The 20,970-nt window shown below is 49.9% G+C and overlaps 1 protein-coding gene across 1 annotated transcript in view; it reads right to left on the reverse strand.

The window, feature by feature from the left end:
• Positions 1-2,565: 2,565 nt before the first annotated feature.
• Positions 2,566-20,970, reverse strand: part of Dgat2 (diacylglycerol O-acyltransferase 2) — a 30,351-nt gene continuing 11,946 nt past the window's right edge. Inside the window, exons 2-8 of the mRNA XM_055623037.1 lie at positions 18,250-18,378; positions 13,603-13,710; positions 13,166-13,236; positions 7,334-7,538; positions 6,708-6,882; positions 5,480-5,682; positions 2,566-3,685 (exon numbers count right to left, since the gene is read on the reverse strand). Coding sequence (XP_055479012.1) covers positions 3,531-3,685; positions 5,480-5,682; positions 6,708-6,882; positions 7,334-7,538; positions 13,166-13,236; positions 13,603-13,710; positions 18,250-18,378 — 1,046 coding nt within the window. The 3' untranslated portion in view covers positions 2,566-3,530. The remainder of the gene's footprint in view (positions 3,686-5,479; positions 5,683-6,707; positions 6,883-7,333; positions 7,539-13,165; positions 13,237-13,602; positions 13,711-18,249; positions 18,379-20,970) is intronic.

Below are 20,970 nucleotides of genomic sequence, written 5' to 3' on the forward strand. Positions count from 1 at the left end.
CCTAACTTTGTTGTTACAAACCCTACCTTCTACTTCATATATTGGATTTCTTTCCATTTTTTGGTCCACTCCTATGCACTGGCTGCCTAGAGCTGTTGCTGTGTTCCAACAACAGAGTTAGCTTACCATCACAGCTACCATTTTCTGGATGGGGCCTATGGGCTAAGCCATGAACATTTTCAGCTCCTGTTAGATGTCAGTATTTTCTGTTATTTGGGAATAGAGATACATGCATTTTACAGGTGCAGAGGCATGTAGAAGCTACACAACAGGGTGGCGTGGACGGTGTCTGCATGTCTTAGCAGGATCCAGCCTCCTGTCTGTGATTTTAGGGATGGAGACAGAAATAATTCAGTTCTCAGAACTGCAGGGAAATAAAGAATGGAGGTTATGCCCCATAATCTTAATGTTTTGAGAGCCCAGGAACCCAGAGCACTGCATTCAGGCACTGAGTGTTGATTGGCCATGTGATGGTGGCAGGCCCTTTGGCCCCTCCACACCCAGGTTCCCAGTTCCCAGGGAATGTATTCTAGAGGGTTGGCTAAGTTTCTGTCTGGTACTCTGAATCCACTTCTCTGTAGCTGCTTCTTAGGACAGGAGCTAGGTTAAGTATCAACATGTAAGGCATTCAGGCAGCCATGCCACATTTGCCACAGAACTGATCTCAGTGCCCCCTGGTGGCTGTGTCTGGTATCCACAGGAAGAACCATGGAAATGACACTTCAGAAGGCTAAGTAAGACTGCAGTGCCTATTCTCCCTGGACAGCAGAGAGTCTTCTGATAAGGGAGTTCCTTCTACCAAGGCAAACCTCCCAGCATGCACCTGCCCCCTCTCCCCAGCAATAACAGATCAAGGCTGTTTTCAGCTCTGCTGCCAGTACACAGCTCTGCTGTGTAAGGTAATCCCACTGGGACTCGGGACCTGCTTATTGCCTACACTGAGGTAACTGAGTTTCCTAGTAAATAGTAGGCTTTCACTGATAAGAAATGTAATCCTTACGGATGCCCTTCCATCATGGGGTAGACTAGGTTAGGGCCAGGGCTTAGCCTGGAGCTAGAGGTTTTTATATCTGTTGTCCATTGTCCAGTTAGCTGCAGAACTGGGGCTGGGACCAGGAATCTGGTGTGGGTCTGAGGCTCTCATCAGAAACTAGGCTCTACCAAAAGAAAATGGCTAAGCCAGGCAATGATGGTGGCGCACACCTTTAATCCCAGCACATGGGAGGCAGAGACAGGTAGATTTCTGAGTTTAAGGCCAGACTGGTCTACAGAGTGAGTCTAGGACAGCCAGAGATACACAGAGAAACCCTGCCTCAAAAAACCAAAAAGAAAAAAAAAAAAAAAAGAAAGAAAGAAAGAAAGCAATGGCTGTGTTCTGGCCTGAGCTCTCATGTTCCTGAGGACTGCCAAGTGTAACAGAAGTCAGCAAAGGCCTCCTCCTACTCTATCCTCTCTGCCACCTGGACTGTGGAAACCCCACCCTCAAGCTTCACAGACCCAGCGGCGTCCACAGGCACTGGGTGTAGAACAGCGGCAGTGGAGTGCAGGCCTCTCCATCTTTGCACCTGGTGCTCTGCCTGCAAACCTCCAGCTCTGCTCCGAGGCCCAGCTTAGTCACTAGACCTTCAATGACGTTCCAGGTTAGGCTACAGAGTCTGTCACAGCCCTCCGTGTCCTCCGTTATTCCCATGGTCTCTGAGGCCCACTCACAGCTTTAGGCGGAGGAGGTGCCCTGAGGTGGAGGGACGGCAGTAAGGAGGTTGGAATGAGGTCTGTGCTCTAACTGGGCCGGGTTTCCTTCTGGCTGCTGAGCAGTCACAGAACTGAATGAACAAAAAACAGAGGGGTAGCATATTCTGAGACCTGTCACCACATCAGGCCTGGTCCTCGCCTTTTTAGTTTAGCTGAGGCCCAGCAAAGGGGGCTGCTTAAATAGTTCACAAGGACCCTTCTAACTCTGCTGTTCTATGTAGGACCTGCTCATACATGGCATGAGCTTCACCATGGCTACCTGGCCCTTGCCTCTTGGTATTTCACCTCCTCCTCACGTCTAATGAAAGCAAGACTAAGTCATCATTCCCAAGGCCATGTTCCTCACTGCATGCTGGCTCCTCTCTCTGCCGTGAGGTAAGAGCTGGGTGAGGGAGGGAGTCCTGCCGTCACCCACATGAACAGTGGACATGGATCTTCCTTGCTCAGGTTTAGGGTGTCTTTAGCCCCGGTCAACACCTCCAAGCCCTGGACTGCCTTGGCAGAGACTTGTCTGTTATACCACTTGTGTGCCTTGTGCCCACAGAGGCCATCAAATCCCTAGAACTGGAGTTACAGACAGTTGTAAGAGACCAGGTGGATAACAGGAATCGAACTAAGATCCTAAGCAGTTGGTGCTCTTAACCACGGAGCCTTATCTCCAGCTCTGTGGCCACTAAATTTTGAAGCCAGTTACTGTTACCCAGCCAGTAAAGGCCCAAGACTAATGGATTGTGATAGGAGCACAGAGAAGACTATTGTCTGCCCTGTGCAATAGGACAGACAGTGTGTAAATACAGCATGAAACAACTCACAGGCAGTTCTTATTTCCATTTATTAGTCTAGGAATATACAAAAGTGTGACATGGCACAACAATCTCATGGAGAAAAAACAGAATACACAGGAGGGGATGGCTTTCTTCCCTGGCCCAATGCCTCAGAAAGGCACACATGTGAGGCTTGGGTTAGGGGGCCTCCTGTCCTGGACCCAGTATGCTGCTCAGGAAGCTGGGTCCCTCTGTGAACAGAAGAGAGGCCCTTCCACACACCAGACTTGGGGTGTGGCTCAGGAGAGCTCAGGTGACTGGGAGAATGTGCTCCACATCAACACTGAGCCATGCCGAGTCCACGATAGCAGCCTCCAGAGTAAAACCAGCCAAGCGAAATAACTCAGACAGTACCTGTGGGACATCTTTGTCCCTAGCACAGTATACAGGAGGCCAGGGTAGGCTCAGATTGGAGAAAAGGGGTTGGTGAGCAGCAGGGAGGAGACTCAAGCTAGGCATTCCAGATGCTATCTGCCACTCTGCCCAAATGGGGCCAACTCTGCCCTCTGCGTCCATCCTCCGCTTGGCAAGAAGGACCAGACCTGCAGTCACATGTGAGGTGGTAGGAATGGAGATAGCCTCTGCCATCTTGAGAATCCCTGGAGCAACAGGGATTACCTAAGCGGCCAAGTTACTAAGGGCTGTCTTTCCCCAGTTAACTAGGGCTAAGTGTCTGTTGTTTGGGGAACATTAGAAGGGTAAATAAGAAACCATCAAGGTCCAGAAATGTTAGCCACCACCTTGAGCAGGACACACTAGAAGAGAGCTTAAAATACTGACTCTTCCCTTCTTAAAAAAGATCTAACATTGCAATGGTTTAACAAATTATAATTTCTTTTAAATAACCCACAGACACCCATGACACTTCCAAATTTACAGAACAAAATGCACTTGAGAACTTGGTAGAAAAGGATTTGCAGTCGTCCCTTCCAGGAACTGGGCCCATGGGCTGGATCAGTTCACCTCCAGCACCTCTGTCTCTGGAAGGCCGAATTTGGTCTTGTGATTGTCGAAGAGCTTCACCAGGGCCTCCATGTACATGGCATGGTACAGGTCAATGTCCTTCTGGGTGGGGTGCTCCAGCTTGGGGATGGTGATGGGTTCCCCCACTGCAGAGAGGGGCAAAGGTTCCGGTCAGTTAGTGTCCCTGAGCGCCCATTCCTGGGTGCCCACTGTGGTGTGACCCCGTGCTGTGCGCTGACCATGTGCTATGGACTGTGCTTTTGTCCAGATGGGGAAGACCCCTCCGAAGGCTGTGGCCCCTGAGTGAAAGCGAAGCCCAGCTCACACTGCTGAGTTCCAAGGTGTGGACCAAACACAGGGCTTTGCTTTTGCTTCACTCAGGACAAACTCATTGCCTCTCAGAGCCTCAGTTTCCTCATCTGCCACCTGGCATCGTCTCAGAGCTTTTCTAAGGATTCTGGGAAGAAGGGAACATACTTGAGCAGCTGATAAGGGCGTGCAGAGGGGAGACTACCCTCACACCTGCACTTTGCTTTATTCTCTTGTCCTTCTTCATGTTCAAGCCCAGCCCAAAGTCGGGCAGCACTGTTCTGAGACTTCTCCCAAGTTCATACACATCCTTCTCTACAGCTGCTCCTTCAGACCGGGCTGCTGAAAACTGCAGACTAGCCTCCTGGCTTCTGCCTTTGACCCATTCTTATGCTTTATTTTTCCCTCTACCTAGCAGACCCAGATCACTTAAATTTGTAGGCAAGTGCAACTCTAAAAAGCTTCTCTTTTTAGCTTTATAGCAGGCATAGGCGATTACAGAAAGCCGCAATTGGTCAGAATTTGATCTTGGAGTGCTCAGCCCTTATTGATACATCTACAAGACAACCCCCACACTCAAGGCTTGGAGAGCATCTCAGAAGAGGAAACAGAAAGAAAGACTGTAAAAGCCAGAGAACCAGGAATTCTGTTGAGAGATTCTGTCTCCTAGAAATGACAGGGAAGCTAAATCCACGATACTTCAATAACACGCCTGCCTGAACAAGATGCTAAACAATGATGAGGTGGACCGGCATGTAACATAGACAGGACATCCTGGGGTGGCACTCCTAGACTACAGGCAATGTCTTCCCAGCCTAAGTCCCCTTGGGTAGTCCAACTCCAAGAGGTCAGCCCTGAAATCACATGCATACACACAACAGTGGAATGAATAAACACTGCCCGGAGCTCTCCTCGTGTCGGCCCTGCAGCGCCCAGTCCCCTCAGGTGCTGTCCTGCAGGGAGCACAGGCAGATGCCTGCAGTCAATATGCAGGTACTGCCGGACCTTTGGACATTCCAGTCGGCTGTTCAGAGCCACATGTGTCCACAAGATCTCTGGCCTGTGACCTTCAACACTCCTATTCACGTATACACATGCACACCCCAATATTTGATTTTCTGAATGCTGTAACTTGTCCAAAATACAAACATACAACACTCTAGTTTTTTTTCCTTAGTTCCCACAGATCCATGCTCTAGCTATATTTACTTTTCTTTCTGTTTCTCAAAAAAAACTTGGTTTTAGAATTTTTTAGGCAGTTTTTTATCTTATGTTAAGACAGGGTCTTGTTATGTAGCCCTAGCAGGGCTGGACTGACCTCAAACTTACAGCGATCCTGTTTTTCTGCCTTCCATACTGGGATTACAGGTACACACAGCCATACCTGGCTCTCCCTCCCTCTGGGCACACTGTGAAGAGTGGAGCATCAGCATGGTCACATAGTCACCTTCTCCTGACAGGTCTGTATTTTATCACTGTTATGGTGCTCTGGCTCAACCTGGATCTCTCTCATGTTTCCCAGTACCCAGCTCATCAAGGTTCTTATTACAAGGCTCTCATCGGAGCTGGCTGACTTGCCCAGGATCTTGACATGCTCAAGATGGCCTTCAGAATGCAAGTTAGGAACTCACCAACAGTGGTGATGGGCTTGGAGTAGGGCACCAGCCCCCAGGTGTCAGAGGAGAAGAGGCCTCGGCCATGGAAGATGCAAGGGGCGAAACCAATATACTTCTGAAACTTCTTCTGGACCCAGCGGCCCCAGGAGCCCTCCTCAAAGATCACCTGCTTGTAAACCTCATTCTCTCCAAAGGAATAGGTGGGGACCAGATCGGCTCTGCAAGAGAGAGGCCCAGATTAGTCAGACCCCAACCACTGGGCTCCATTCCCACTGTCACCAGAGAAGACTGCAGCCAGCAGGCCTGGCTCTGCTGTTTGCCTGTCCAGCCCAACTCAAGGCCCTCTCAGCCCCAGCTTCACCTCATGCCACATCCTCAGCGCACTAGCTGACCCCATCCCTTCCCTGCCATTGGTCTGTCAGCACACAGCACTGGCCCAACTCCACACTATAGAACAGCCTCTCCTGAAACCTGAGACAAGAGCTCTGTTTGCAGGCACATTCCAAGGGGCCTTGATGACTTGGACTACTGAGTCACCGTGGGTAACCTGTCTTCACAAAACGCCCATCATTCTAGGACCCTAGATATGGGTGGAAAGCAATAACACAGCACAAGGAGCTTAGACCTTAAGGGAATGGACACTTGGTCCCCTCACTTGATAGGAAGTCTAAGGGATGCTAGAAGGTGGGTTTGCTCATCAAACAGAATATGCCCCTGGTTTTCTAGAAAGATCAGAGTTGCGAGCTGCCAGCTCTTCTCTTGTCTAAAGGGTACTCCTCCAACAAGCTTTCTCTGGTGCTTCAAACAATACCACCTCCTTCCTGGTCTTGCTCCCCTAGAAAAAGGTTACTTTTGGCTGTGTGTGTGTGTGTGTGTGTGTGTGTGTGTGTGTGTGTGTATGTGTATGTTTATGAGAGAGGGAGAGGGAGAGAATATATATATTTGCTTGTGCACTGGGGATTGAACCCAGTGCTTTTCACAAACCGAGTATTTGTTCTACCACTGAGTCACATCTCCGATCCCTCAAGTTTGAAGTCTTCTCACATGTCCTACATATACGCCTAGCCTCAGTCTACCTGTAAGTGCCCAGGAATAACAGGTCACACCTTTGCACCACCTAACTTGGACAAGCCAAGCCACAAAGTGTGGGCACTTCTTTCTTTGCCTTCCTCGGGTCTGGGCACCAACTCTAGAGGCCCACTGTCCTAGAGGGAATACTAGAGAGGTGTGCACAGGTACTCACCCATGGCGCAGGGCCAGTTTCACGAAGCCCTTGCGGTTCCGCAGGGTGACTGCGTTCTTGCCAGGCATGGAGCTCAGGGACTCGGCTGCACCGCCCACCACGATGATAATAGCATTGCCACTCCCGTTCTTTGAAAGCAAGTAGTCTATGGTGTCTCGGTTGACAGGGCAGATGCCTGGAGTGAGGGGAAAGAGTCAGGAATGCTCATGGATGCACTCCCTAGCCTTACATATAATCAAGGATAAAATAAAAACCTCTAGAGGGGTGGGTCCCAGACCTGTTACCCTCATAGAATATATATGATCATATATGGTCAGAAGTTTTTCTGATCCTCAGTTATCTATAAAATGAGGAGACTGATATGGAGTAGTTTTGAGGAAAAAAATTCTGCAAAATCTGTGAAGCCCCAGCTCTGAAGTCCAGCCATTGGGGATCGTGCACAGACAATAGGCAGCACAGTGGCTGGTCCATCTAGAAAGGGGCGACAAGGTGTCATCCATGAGGCAGCCTGAAGCTTAGGACAGCTCCTGACCTCGCACACCTGCTGAAGGCTGTCTCTATCTCATGGGAATGGTCCTTCAGCTCCCAGTATGGCTATGATCAGTGCAGCTGAAGTGGGTCCTCACCTCCGGACATCAGGTACTCCCGAAGCACAGGCATCCGGAAGTTACCAGCCAATGTAGCCAAATAGGGCCTTATGCCGGGGAACTTCTTGCTAACTTCAGTAGCCTCTGTGCTGAAGTTACAGAAGGCACCCAGGCCCATGATGCCATGGGGGTGGTATCCAAAGATATAGTTCCTGGTGGTCAGCAGGTTGTGTGTCTTCACCAGCTATAAGGAAATCGTATGTTAGAACTGGCAAGGGCATACCCAAAAAGTGGGGAAAGGACCTGATGTTTCATACCTTGTTATGCTAAGCGCCCAAGACAACAGTGACTTTCCAAACCTGTACTCAGACTCATTGGAACCACAGTGCTAGTGGTTGGCAGATACTGGGCTGTGAGTCCCTGGGTGGCTGCTTTTTTCCTTCTTCCTCCTTATTTCCCTGCCAAACACAGCCCCAAACCAATAATACATGCTCAACCAGCCTCCTGCCTTCCTGCTGCTGGGCTCCTTACCACAGTGACTTCCCTAAAACTCACATCCAAGCTGGAACACCCAGACCTAAAAAAGGGGAACCCACATTCACTGTGTACAGTCTAGAGTCTGTTTGGCAAGCAGAGCCATGGCTTCAGGTCTACCACCAAGAATTCCCTGGAGAGGGTCTGCCTAGTCCCCGAACACTGCAGACTCTTCGTCACTCAAAGGACAAGCCCATGTAGCCCGCCTCCCACCTCTTTACACTCCAGGGTGAACAAAAGGATGGTACAGCTGGACCAGTCCAAAGTTCCTACCAAAGAAGCCAGGTTTAGTGCAGGTTCTGAGACAGGCAGGGCAGGACAGGGCAAATATCAGCCCTCATGCCAGGCAGCCCTGTCTGTGGGAGGAGGGGAGAGGTGATTGGCTGTGTGGCTGTGGCAGCTAATGATCTGAACTAGTTATCCCGGGATTCTCCAAATGCTAACTGGCTTCCTAAGGACCCTGAGGCTAGGTGCCTGAAAACCCTGATCAGTGGGAATGGAACTGCTAAGGAAAGAGAGGAAGAAGGGCTTTCTGTTCCCAAGACATCACTCTCTTAAGTTAGAAAAAAAAACTCAGAATTTTTAAACACAGGAAAGCAAAGTGAAAATGAGCATCTGCATTACTTCCACTGAAATAAACCACTTGTTCCTATTCCTAGTTAAGTAGAAACAGGCCTTCCAGCCTAGTCTACATAGTGAGTTCCAAGCAAGCCACGGCTACAAGTGAGATCCTGGGAGTAATAATAATGACAATAAAGACAACAACAACAATACAAAAAACCCCACAAAATTGAGGCCGCAGCATTAGTACCATCTTCTAGGAAGCATGTCCTATCTGGCTATGCTTAGCAAAGCCCAGGACTGGCCTCCTCCAAGATGCACTTCCCCAATCCACAGCCACGGCACATATGACACTCACTCAAATCCTGGCTGATAGACATTTTAAATGTAGCCACACTTTTCATCCTAGAATAATGCATTGACAAATAGTCTCCAACCCACATTTCCAACTGTTTGTGAGCTAAGCTTCCAGAAACACAATTCCTGAGTCAAGGAGTGAATATATTGGTTTGGGGCTGCCCTGCCTTGGAGAGAGGGCACTTACAGCATCCCGCCTACGAGCTTGGCAGTACCCCTTCCTGTGCTGGCGCTGGCTAGCCGAGTCCCTGGCTGCTGGAAGAATATTAAAGGACCCAACTCTCCTTTCCTTCAGCTATGGGCACCTCCTACAGAGCAAAGGACCTTCTGCTGAATCTGGGGAAGAGGAGTGCTGGCAGGAGGCGATGGGGGTGGAACAGGGCGTCTGGCACTGTTCTCAGTCCCCCTTGGTGTCACCCTGTTGGGTAGGACACTTGTCCTCTTTCCTCACTTTGCCTTTGGGAAGCAGGCTAGTGCCACCGGAAAACTACACAGCCGTTAACCAAATAACCAGAGATGGGGTGGAGTGAGGGAATCCCCAAGGACCTGGGCATGTGAGCTGTGCAAGGCAGCTGCTGCTCTGTGCTCCGCCTGGGACAGCGGGTAGGTATGCCCATCTCACTAGCTCTCAGTGAAGCACTGTCTACAGCAAGGCAGGCATTGAGGGAGGAGCTGAGGTAACTGGTCCTGGGCTGGAAACTTTCTCTGGAGCCAGTGGCTTGGGGGGAGACAAAGCACAGCCTGGATTGGAGTGTCCTGATGATCTAGGTTGTTTCTTGATGACAAGCTGAACAAGTGAGAGAAGAGTCACTACCTCCCCTAAGGAAACCACAGTGAACCAACTCCACACAGGCACAAGGCCTCTCTGGTTTCAATTCTCCCTGTACATTATGTTAGTGACCAGCCACCTCTTAGGGACCTAGCTGGCTCTTTAAATAATTCCCTCCCTCCCCAAGGCTCTTATCAACGGGATACATGGTTCATAACATCCTTGGAACACTGTACAGGCTAACGACCCCCATGCAGTACTAAGAAGAATAGAGACATTTGGTAGAGCTTTCATCTGTCTTCATGGCACAGTATTCTTCCCAAGACTGAACAGAGTATGCAGGGCGAAGGTCACTGCTGCTCACTGCTCTGTTGACATGCCTGCTGAGTGACAAAGTCCCAGCACAATGGCTTTTGGGCCAGGCCAAGTGGTGAGTGTAAGCCTGGGCACATTCCTGGCAGGTCACTCCCCACACGCTGGTCTCAGGAAAGGCTTATCCTACCCTCGCCCCATACAGATTAAGACACTCTGTCCCAGAGAACAGCAGCAGTTTGCTGGCATATAGAAAGGCATGGCAGCAGAGGATCTTGCAGACCTGGGACAGTCCCTCCTCTCTGGGCCTCCTCTGCACATCTAGGAAATGAGGCAGTGAGACAGCTGATTTGAAACCCAGAGAGCCTTTCCTAGTCTCCAAAGGTCATGCCTACTCTCCAGAGCCCCAGAACATGGGCCACTTATAGGCAGTTATAGTCCCAGTGGCTGCTGAAGGAGCCAGCCCTACCATTGCCAAAGAGATGCCCTCTGGGCCTGCTGGCTGACTTTGGAGAGGAGAACTCTAATAAGAGAAACGGAGGGTGGGCACATGGATCCAGCTGGAGGTCTCCATTACATAACCCGTGGCAGCAGCTCAGGAAAAAGGGGCGGAACAGGCAGGTCACGCACAGCTCTAGGGCACAGAGTATCAGACCTGACGTAAAGCGGCAAAAGACAAAGTGTAGAGCCCGTCACACTCAGGGCGAGGCCCAGATACCGTCACAGGGCAGCTCACAGGTGCCCCATGGCTCAACAAAAACAATGAAAACATGGAGCTCTGCTGAGTCTTTTTAGGATGTATTCATTTATTTATTTGAAACAGGGTCTCACTCTGTAGCTCTGGCTCCACATAGCTTTACTAGGTAGACCAGACCGGCCTGAAATCTGGCTACCTTTACCGAAGATTAAAGGTATGTGCTACCACACCCCACTAGATTTATATATTTTTATTTTACATGTAGAGGTGTTTTACACAAATGTTTATCATCTATGCACCATGTAAAGGCAGTGCTCTCAAAGGCCAGAAGAAGGCATTGGATCCTCTGGAACTGGAGTCATAGACAGTTGTAAGCTGCCATGTATGTAGGTGCTGGGATTTGAACTCAGGTTCTCTGAACGAGCAGCCAGCCCTCTTAAATACCAGCAATCTCTCCAGCCCATCCTCAGGGTCTTTGAAAGTGTTAGAGATCAGCTGGAATACCTGAATGCTCATGTCTGACTAACAATCATTAGGTCACGTGCTTTGGGAAGGGAGCTACCAGCCTGCAAGAGGCTTCCTGGAGTGAGTTCAGTGTCTGGGAAGATACCAGCACCCAGGACAGAGAAGACAGAGCAGAGCAGACCTAGTATATCCCTAGTGTTAACTCACTTTTTACCATTTAATAGCACCAATTTGCAGCTGAGACAAATGGCATTTGGTAAGGCTGAGAAAGCTAACACAGAATAAAGTATAACCAGATTAGACCATAAGCCTAGGGCTGACTCTCCTTTATCAGTCATGCTCAAGTGAAGGGCCCAGTACCAGACAGGCCCCAACAATGGCAGGTTGGCGAACGGAATGGCAGAGCAAGAGCTGAAACCCGATTCTAACAGCCAAGGAGATTTGGGAAGAGGGTGTCTGTCAAGCTGGGGAGACACCTGAGGCCAAGTCTCTGCAGAGGAATGGGTAGTTAGCAGTCAGGGAAAAAGAACTTGGATTGCATGTCAGAAGCCTGGTACCATGCCCCGGACTTGGACATCTCGGGCAAGCTTTGGCCCTCTGAAGAAGAACGCCCAACTGCAGGGAACACAAAGTCCTGGGAATGCCAGTGGCCAGCAGGGCAGCCTAGGGCCACCCCCACACAGCAGTGCGGTGGAGGAATGCAGGGCTACCTGACCACCTCCCATGCAAGTCACCTGCACAGCTCAGCAACGGACATACCAGCAAAGGCACGCCACACCTCGTCAGGCTCAGCACACGGCCGCACTCACATTCTTCCTGTGCTCAGGGCTCTGCCTTTGCTGGCGGTGCAGGGCTGTGCAGGGGTGTGCCGGGGCTGGGTGCTGAGAGGTCAGACAGGTCTTCCCTGCTGTGGGGAATCTTCAGGCCCACTCACAGTCCTCCAGTGCACCAGGGCTAGATCACTGTCTCACAGCCCAGCCTCCAGACCAGGCAGGGGCCTGTCGGAGCCAAGATGACTCCAACACTGATCCTGCTGGGGAGTCAGGTCCATCCCAGAGCAGACAAATGCCCAGAAAAGCAAAGAGCCCTCAAATAGCCACGGGCACACTAGGAGGAAACCCACAGACTTGTAAACTGGCTTCATTGAAGAAGACTGTGTCCTGGAAGACCGAGCCCCGCCCTGATCACACTGGCCTCCATTCTCCCAGCATGAGCACCTGTGCCCCCACCGACTGCGCTGCTGAAGGGACAGGTAGTACACCTTGGTGGGGTGGGGTGGGGTGGGGTGGGGTGGGGTGGGGTGGGGTAGGGTGGGGCGGGGCGGGACCTAGGCTCCGACAGGACAGCAACCGGAAGCTCCATGCAGCTGCTCACTGGCTTCGGGCTGCACCAAGCTTTGCCATTCTCTAACCTCCAGGTTCCTCTTAGGATACTGTAGGGAGCAACGGAAAGTGATGGATGCCTCCTTTCGCCTCACGCCTCACACAGATGTTTCTCAGACTCAAGATTTCCCTACCAGGGCTGGAGAGATGGCTCAGAGGTTAAGAGCAGTGTCTGCTCTTCCAAAGGTCCCGAGTTCAAGTCCCATCAATAGCACGGTGGCTCATGACCCTCTAAGATGAGATCTGTTGCCCTCTTCTGGCAAGCAGGTGTATATGCAGGAAGAACACTAAACATAATAAATAAATAAATCTTAAAGAAAAAAAAAAAAGATATTTCCCTACCCTCTCAATGCCACATCCTTAACGTCCCAGGCATCCCACCCTCTAAGTACTTCAACCTCTCAGGAGAAGCAATGCCACAAAACACATGGTGATCCCTTACATTGTACAGACCCTTGGTGTGGAATCATCTTTTAGAACCAAACAAGTCTTGCTTCCCGCAAAGGACCAAACAAGAAGACAGCAACTACCATGCTTCTCTCGCTGCGCTGGCTGCCATGTTCAACTGTAGCCACTGCTCCCTGCATGGCTGAAGACAGTGCTTTGTCTTAAAGCTCTTGATTTCACTTTACCTAGTCTATGTATCGACAAAAGCGTGTCCTCAATCTGGCATGGAGTCAGTCGCGTATGGACAGATGCTCATGGTGGGAGATCCCAAACAGTTCAACTCAACACAGTCACTGCCCTATTCCCACCTACTCCTGTCCTCCCAAGACAGCACACCATGTCTTTACCTGGATGGGAAAGTAGTCTCGGAAATAGCGCCACACAGCCCAGTTTCGCACCCACTCCGACCTCCTGCCACCTTCCAGGGAACAAAACACAATGTTGGCAAGGAGTGGGTGTGAGCAACACAGGTGAGACCAGAGCCAGTATGAACCCCCGAGGGCGGTGCCTATAGCCCACACAGCATTTCTGTACCTGCCCCAGTGGCCCCGTCCCACATACATTCCCCCTGCCACCCCTAATGAAGGGTGAGCTCTTGTGAACACAGAGGGCGCTCTGAATCACCCACCCCAAGCCGCCATACACAGCCTAGCCCACGTCCTTCACAAAATAGGTGTTCCATTAAAAAAAAAAAAAAAAAGGGAGCACCCATGAGGAGCTGCAGCTGCACAGACAGAGCTTCCCAGGGTGTGGGGTGGGCGCAGGTGGGAGACCCAGACCTTACCTTTCTTGGGGGTGTTCCAGTCAAACGCCAGCCAGGTGAAGTAGAGCACAGCTATGAGCCAGCAGTCAGTGCAGAAGGTGTACATGAGGATGACGCTGCAGGCCACTCCTGGGGGAGGCAGAGCACAGCAGGTCAGGCTCCTTCCTCCTGGCTGGGGCAGCATTTCCCCTTAGGAAAGGGTGAAGCATTCCCCACCGTGCTAATCTAGGCAGAGATCCCAGATGCCTAGGTACTGGGTGTGGCTGGTGGGTGGCTCAGTGAAGAGGTGCAGATCTGACAGGTACAGGCCTCACTTCTTAAGACCCTGGTGAGTCCTAGTGCTAGAGGTACCAGCACTAGGACAATTCTCCTCCTTGCATGACCGCTTTGCCAGGGCCCATCAAAGACACCGGACAAAGGAATACCTACCAAGCACCTCCCTTTACAGCTCAAGATGGGCTGAGCCACTACGTCACTAAAGCAGGGTGACTTTTATCCTATTTTAGATGAGAACTTGGCAGGAGTGACTTGCCCATGCTTAAACAGCAGGACAGAGAAGAGCCAGGGTTCAAACTCAGACTTTGAAGTCCATGGTCTAGACTCAGCCTTAGAAGTTCACTGAAGGTGAGAAATGGCAGAATGTGACAGCACTGTGTTTTTGTGCTTGTCACGGAGGGCTGCCCCTTTTAACAGAAGGAAGGCCAGCCAGCTCCAGGATAGGGACAGAACCCACCAGGTTCCCTCCCCGCAAATACTTGGAAAGATTCTCCTGGGTGCCTTCTCTGTGTGGCCACTGCACTTAGGACCTGCTGACTAGTCATAAGGCTTAATGGCCTGGCTCAGAAGGAAGGAGAGCCAGTATTTCACGGCCCACCCCTAGATGTCCTCACCACAACTTCCCTTTCCAGTTTTCACCCAGCCTTTAAACCCCATTCAGATCCGTTGTTCCTCTAGAGTACTCCTCAGTATCAAACTACCCCACCATCCAATCTCTTGCCTCTAAATTCTCCACCCTGGGTGGGGTCACATCTTTTCCCTCTAGCATTCAACACAACTAGGGAGGAGGCAGAACTCAGGTTTCAATAGGCCTCTCCATCCACAGTGTTAAGCCTGTTTTGAAGTTGTGTCCATGGGAAAGGATAAGTCCAGATGCAGATCTCTGTGAATCTAAGAGCAGGGAAATTGTAGTCCTCACCCTCCTCCTCCGGAGCTGGCCTAGGATGGCGAAAATCAGGCTATAGTTACAACAATAGGCAGGTGGTTTCTTAAAGACAACTTAGCAGTGGTTCATACACAGGGGTCTTTGGGGAGGCATCTGCAGCCCACACACCCTGTTGAAGACAGTGTAGGTCCTAGGGCAGCTGGGGGGGGAGTCCTGCTTATAAATAGGCTGCACATGGTACACTGCTCCAACAATGTGCCTCGGGCCCCCTTCCTTGGTCCCAGTAAAGGGTCCACTTCAGCCCTAGCCTCCACAGTGTCTGCGCAAAGGCTCAATTCATTCCAATTAGGCCAGGCAAGACTCATTAGAGTTCAGAAAGAGGTACCATATAAACTCCCTAAAGACCTGCTACCACCAAGTAGCCCTGATCTCTGGAGGCTGGCTGCTATGCGTAGGACAGGTATCACTACATACCTGTCCTTTCTGTGTGACAAAGAAGTGACAGAAGCCCAAAGCTGGCATTCTAGTTCTGGCTCCACGCAGCAGGGGGCTCCTCCCACCCTCAGGATGTGCATTTTCTCTCACCATGTGCCTGTCCAATAGAGTCAATCCCTGAGCAACTCTGGAGCTAGAACAAGGTGAGATTAACCTCACCAGTCCCAGTCACCAATATAGACTTTTTTAAGTTAAAAAATGATCTACCTGCTGGGCATGGTGGCATACAATTTATTTGCAGTACTCTGGAGGCAGAGGCAGGTGGATCTCTGTGAGCTGAGGCCAGCCTGGTCTACATATATACATACAAGCCAACAATGGCTTCATGGTGAGATCCTGTATCAAAAAAAACCTTTACGGAGGGAGGGTTGGGAAGCCCATAAAATGATCTTCCTTTTGGAGAATCTACCACAGCTTCCTACATCATGTTGTCAGGTAATGAGGCTGAAGCCCGCCAATGCCACTGGGCCCAGGGCATGCAAGCACAGTGATTGGAACAGCCTGTTTGCACCACACAGAGAATGCTCAGAACTACCTGTGTTCATCCCTTCCCATACATGGTAGCCACAGCAACTGATACTGCAGAGCTCTGTACCAGGCTGGTGGTACAGGGCAGTGTGTGGGTGCTCTTCATCAGCAGAGATGTCGAAAGCAGGGACTCTAGGACCAAGCAAACTCAGTGACTTGGCCCTGCCATGTCACTGGCCACTACTCATGCCTAAGCCTTTAACTTTCTTACAGAGGGATGATACAATGACATGATGTTAGAATTTAACACATGCTCTGGAACACAGTAAGGCTGTGTGGGCTTGTCTGGGAGAGCAAAGTAACGTCTAAATTTTCTACTAGAATCACGTGGAAATTTAGCATTTCCTTCACATAGAGACAAATCACAGAAGTATTACCAAAGCCTGTTGACACGACACTAATAGATGTGCTCCTATTGCATTATAGCATCTCAGCAACCCTGAAGGCTTTTCAGTTATTACTACTTAAGATTAATAATTCTAACAGCAGCTGCTACTTTATAACAACACCATAGTAAAAAAAGCACCCATTACTAAATGTCCAACTGGGTTTCAAATGTTTAAATATTTATATTTCAGCATTATTAGTTCCTTTAAAACCCAGTACACTTTATTAATATAATTAAAAGAACCAAGAAGGTCCACAGCTTTCACCAGAATTCTAGTGGGCTGTAGCACATTATAAAAACCAAAACAACCAACCAAACAAACAAAAATCTGTTTAAGAGAAGAATGAAGATGTTCCGTGGCAGCCTTCGCCTTACAGAGTAAGCCTCTGCCAGCAGGTTTGGGACACAGTGGAGGGAGTGGCTGGGACTGCTCAGGTAGTAATTAACAGCAGCTTAAGCAGACCTGATCCTCTGCTCAGGTGTAGGCCCTTCCTACACCAACCAGCATGTTAGAAAGACACGCTGGGCCAGTTTCTGGGCTGTGGCTGGGGATCATTAACCTACAGCTTGGAGCCAGTTCCTATCACATGCCGTATGGGCTAGGGTTGCACAACGTCCTCAGGGCCCCACAGCCAGGCTCTGACCCACTAAGGCAAGGTAGATGGTGGTGCCTAGAGCAAATGGAGACAAATGGAGAGTCTGGTGCTTATCTTCATCCTCCTGACTTTCTTCTATAACTCGGGGCAAGGCTCTGTCTGTCTCCACCAGGTCCCTGCTTCCTGTCTAAACAAAGAAGACATTACATTGTCTTCTCTACCCTGCATTCTAATAGCAGACCAAATGCAAGCACACTCAGAGTCTGAGTCCTAATAAAGCCAATGTAACTATCTGTCCTCAAACCACTGCTTCTTCATCTTTCTGAGGCCATGTGACCCTGTAAGAATCTGAGGATATCTATAGCCTTTTCAGCAATAAAAATGTATTTAACTGCATTTAATTTTAGGAGTTCAGTGAATCCAAAGCCTATGCTGGTCTCTGTCCATCAATTCTGGGCACTCATGGTAAGAGAATGAATGCGCTGGGCTTTGACTCAAACTCCAATTTGCCATTTAATGTGTCATGATCGTCACCGAACCTCTGAATTTCCATTTTCTCACCTATGTAGAAGGAATTTGAGAAAAGACTCTCCAAGAGCCTGGCACACTGTGGGATTTGTTCCTCTGTTCTACAATGTGGCCTCAGAGGCTCCATGCCTGCCTTAAGGACAGCTGCCCACATTGCCATTCGGATGTCTGCTGAGCTCCCACCATCCTGGGCAGTGTGAGGCCTGGCCATAAGTGCTAGACACATGGTGTTCTGCAGGTCTGCCTGTACTGATGTGCTCAGAGACTAACCTGCGCTGAGGACAGAAGTCCTGGGCATGAAGAGAAGGCCCCAGGAGGCAGTGCCTGCCCCCCCCCCCCGCCCCCCGATGATTTTAGCTGACAGGCAGTGAGGCACCTAACCAGGCCTATAGAAACAGTACCACGAAGCCATCACGGGCAGTGCTGAAAAGCAGGAGAGCAGCTGGGGAGTACATTCCGCAAAGGGGATTAAGACCAGCATTGGGATCTTGGGACAGTCTTTGACAGCAGCATTCCTGCAATGGGGACCACCACCAAGCTCTGTGTAGCAGCTTTCAACCCTTATCTTCAATCCCTTGATATCTACAAAAGCCATGTGAGGCAGGCAGCATCACCTTCATGGTCAAGAGGAGGGTGCTTGCTTTGAGAGAACTCAAGAGGCTTATGTAAGGCCAGAGCTTGTCTGCAGTCTCAGGCCGACAATACACACTCTAGGGACACACCTGCCAGTAGACAAGATGGCATTGTAAGAAGGGTACAAGCGTCGGGCATCCCATAGAACCAGACTCAAGTAACCTGGGCAAGTTAATCTGCAAAATGAAGCCACACTACATCTATGTCTAATGGTGGAATGCTCGATCACGGACCCAAAAGATGGGAGTAAATGGAAAGAGGCTGGGGAGAAGCTGGTCTCACTGGATGTAACTATGCCCACCCACACCCCCCTTCACCACTACCCTTGGTGTGCTTACCTAGCACCAGGAATGAGAGGACCCACTGTAGCACTGAGATGACCTGCAGCTGCTTTTCCACCTTGGACCTGTTGAGCCAAGTGACAGAGAAGATGTCTTGAAGGGCCGAGAGGATGCTGGAGCCAGTGCCTGCGGAAGAAGATGTCCATCTGTTATAAGCCTATCCTCCAGCCTCAGACACCTCAACATAACCCACCTCCCACAGGTGCCTTTCTAGACAGATGAATGCAGGCCAGAGAATCAGAACTAACTAAACCCTCACTCTGCCACCAAATGTCTTCCTAGGCTGCCATACAGACTTGCCTGTCTCATGGTTTCCACATATTAAACAAGGGAAGATAGTAGTAGGGAATCTAAGAACTAGCCCTGGATTTGGGCCATACATAGGGAAACCAGCTCTCTTCTATCCCTGTGCCCCAAACACATATCTTCCTTTATCTGGATCTAGCACAAATATTTAAACTTTGATACCTGTGTCTATGAGGCCAAGGACAGAAGTTCAACATCCAGTTTGCAATATTTTGTTTTGACTTTTGTCCAAGTGTACTTTGAGTATCCTGGATCCCTGCCACACTCCCTTTATCCCAGACACCCTTCTTTCCATGGAGTTGACTCTCACTTCCACCCCAACAACCGATCTTATACCACTACCAGCCTCAGAGAGATTACGTTCATCTTTCCTGCAGTGCCAAAGCTTGAGGCTTAGGGAGGATCCAGGGGTATCGTACTTCCCCTAAAGGCAGAGCTACGTGCCCCAGCACTAAAGATAAACTCCAATGTGGGGTGGTTAGAGCAGTGTTTAAGCAAAGGTACACAGGACACAGGGAAGCACCTGATCTAGGGTTGTACCTATGTTTGCGTCTAAGCAAGTGCCAAGACCAGAAATTAGGACAAAATGTGCTCAATTAATTGGCTCTCTAGTTGTGGACCCAGTATAACCCCTGGACTCAATAGCTGATAGGCAGTGTGGCCAGGAAGCCTGGTGCCTACAAGAGAAGTGGCACTAGGGAAGAGCACGGGTGAGATCCCAAGACCACTTATTCTAGCCCTAGACTAAAAGACAGAGGCCACCTCCCATCCTGAAGTGATCTCAAATCTGCTGAGCCCAATTGTGTTCCTTTGTTCAGCACATCTTTACTGAGTGCCTATTGTGTGCCACCAAACATTCCTTCCTCCCACCCACTGCTCAGGGCCCAGGACAGAAGACTGTCAGTCTTGTCCTTGAGGGTTTCCTCACCATTTGCCCTGGCCTACAAGCTGGGGACATGGAGAAAAGGGTCACATCTGAGCCTTTGCTTTTTATCAAAACTGGTAGCAGCAAAGTCACAGCCAAGTTCAAAAAGAAATACAGCCCCTCTCAGCTGAAAGCTCAGTCTCTCCTTTAGGCATAAGTAGGAAATGCCAGACTTCAAGGTGGACATACCAGTCCTTTCACCACTCTGATCTAATAAACCAGATGATGAGGGCCTGGCACTGCAGCGGCAGACTCTTGGTTCCACTTACCATGTGAACCCAGGAAATAGTTCAGGATTCAATGCCAGGGATCATTACATGCTGGGAACTCAATAACATCTAACTCTCCTCAGAAAGGGGCAAAGGCAGAAAAACAGAATCGGATCCCCCAGCCACTCCAGAGAGTTGGTGTATTGCTCCTTTACCTCTTTGGTAACTCTCCTACTGACTTAGGTCCTTTCCTTCCATCAGACTTGCTCCTTAGGTTTCATCCTGAGCCGTTAAGGGATCATGCATTAGCATGAGCAGAGTTGCCAGGTAGAATAAGAACCCAGGATCCCTGCCTCTGTTCAGGGTACTTCCTCTTGCAAAGGACTCTGACCACTGGACATAGCAAGTTCATGGTGGTCCAAACTCAGGGCCTGGTGCATCTCTCCACCAGTTGAGCGGAGACAGAGGACTTTGTCACAATTATATCCTTTAAGGGTTTTATGACCTTTCATACCATGGACTATATGTGGGGACAGGTCTCAAGTATATGTAGAGGAGGACTGAACCTCCAAGGTATAGCCTAAACTTTTGACTTAAAGCTGGTTGACAACATCTCTGTCAGCAACAATGGTCACAAGGGCTAAGCATACGTGCCCCTTGGGCAGGCAAGGTACCCCACTTGCAGGAAAACCAAAGATGCCATAGCAATGTCTTATCCAAAGCATGTTCTGTGGACACACCATCATATCACCTGTGAGCAGGTTGGAAACACCAGTCAACTGAGTCAACACTGTGGTTGATAATACCCCTGGGTGGTAAATTTGGGAAACAACTAGAAGTGTCTACGTCTTACATCGAGTTAGGTAGTGCCTTTTGCTAGGCAGGAAACAAATCACAACAAATGCTGTCTTCTCTCTTAAAAGCCCCACCACGACTGTAGGCAGAACCTCAGGCTAGAGTTTGGAGGAGTGTTTAAGGAAAGGCACATAGAACATGGGAAAGCACCTCGAGCCTGCTGGGAAATAAGGCCCACGCCCAGGCCTGAACCCCTCATCCTGCACTGACAGGCCTTGCATTTTGGTCAGCACAGCCAACTGTAGCTGGTGCAGCACTCAGCTTGGGGGAGGCATGTAGAAACTCCTTACTGGTTACATCCCCTACCCCAAATGGAGAAAACCCGAAACATTCTTTCTCCAAATTAACCCCATCTTCATCCCAGTGTACAGACAAAACCAGTTGAGCGGAGACAGAGGACTTTGTCACAATTATATCCTTTAA

This window comes from Psammomys obesus, unplaced genomic scaffold, assembly GCF_907164565.1.
Source record: "Psammomys obesus unplaced genomic scaffold, mPsaObe1.curated_primary_1811, whole genome shotgun sequence".
Lineage (NCBI taxonomy): Eukaryota > Metazoa > Chordata > Mammalia > Rodentia > Muridae > Psammomys > Psammomys obesus.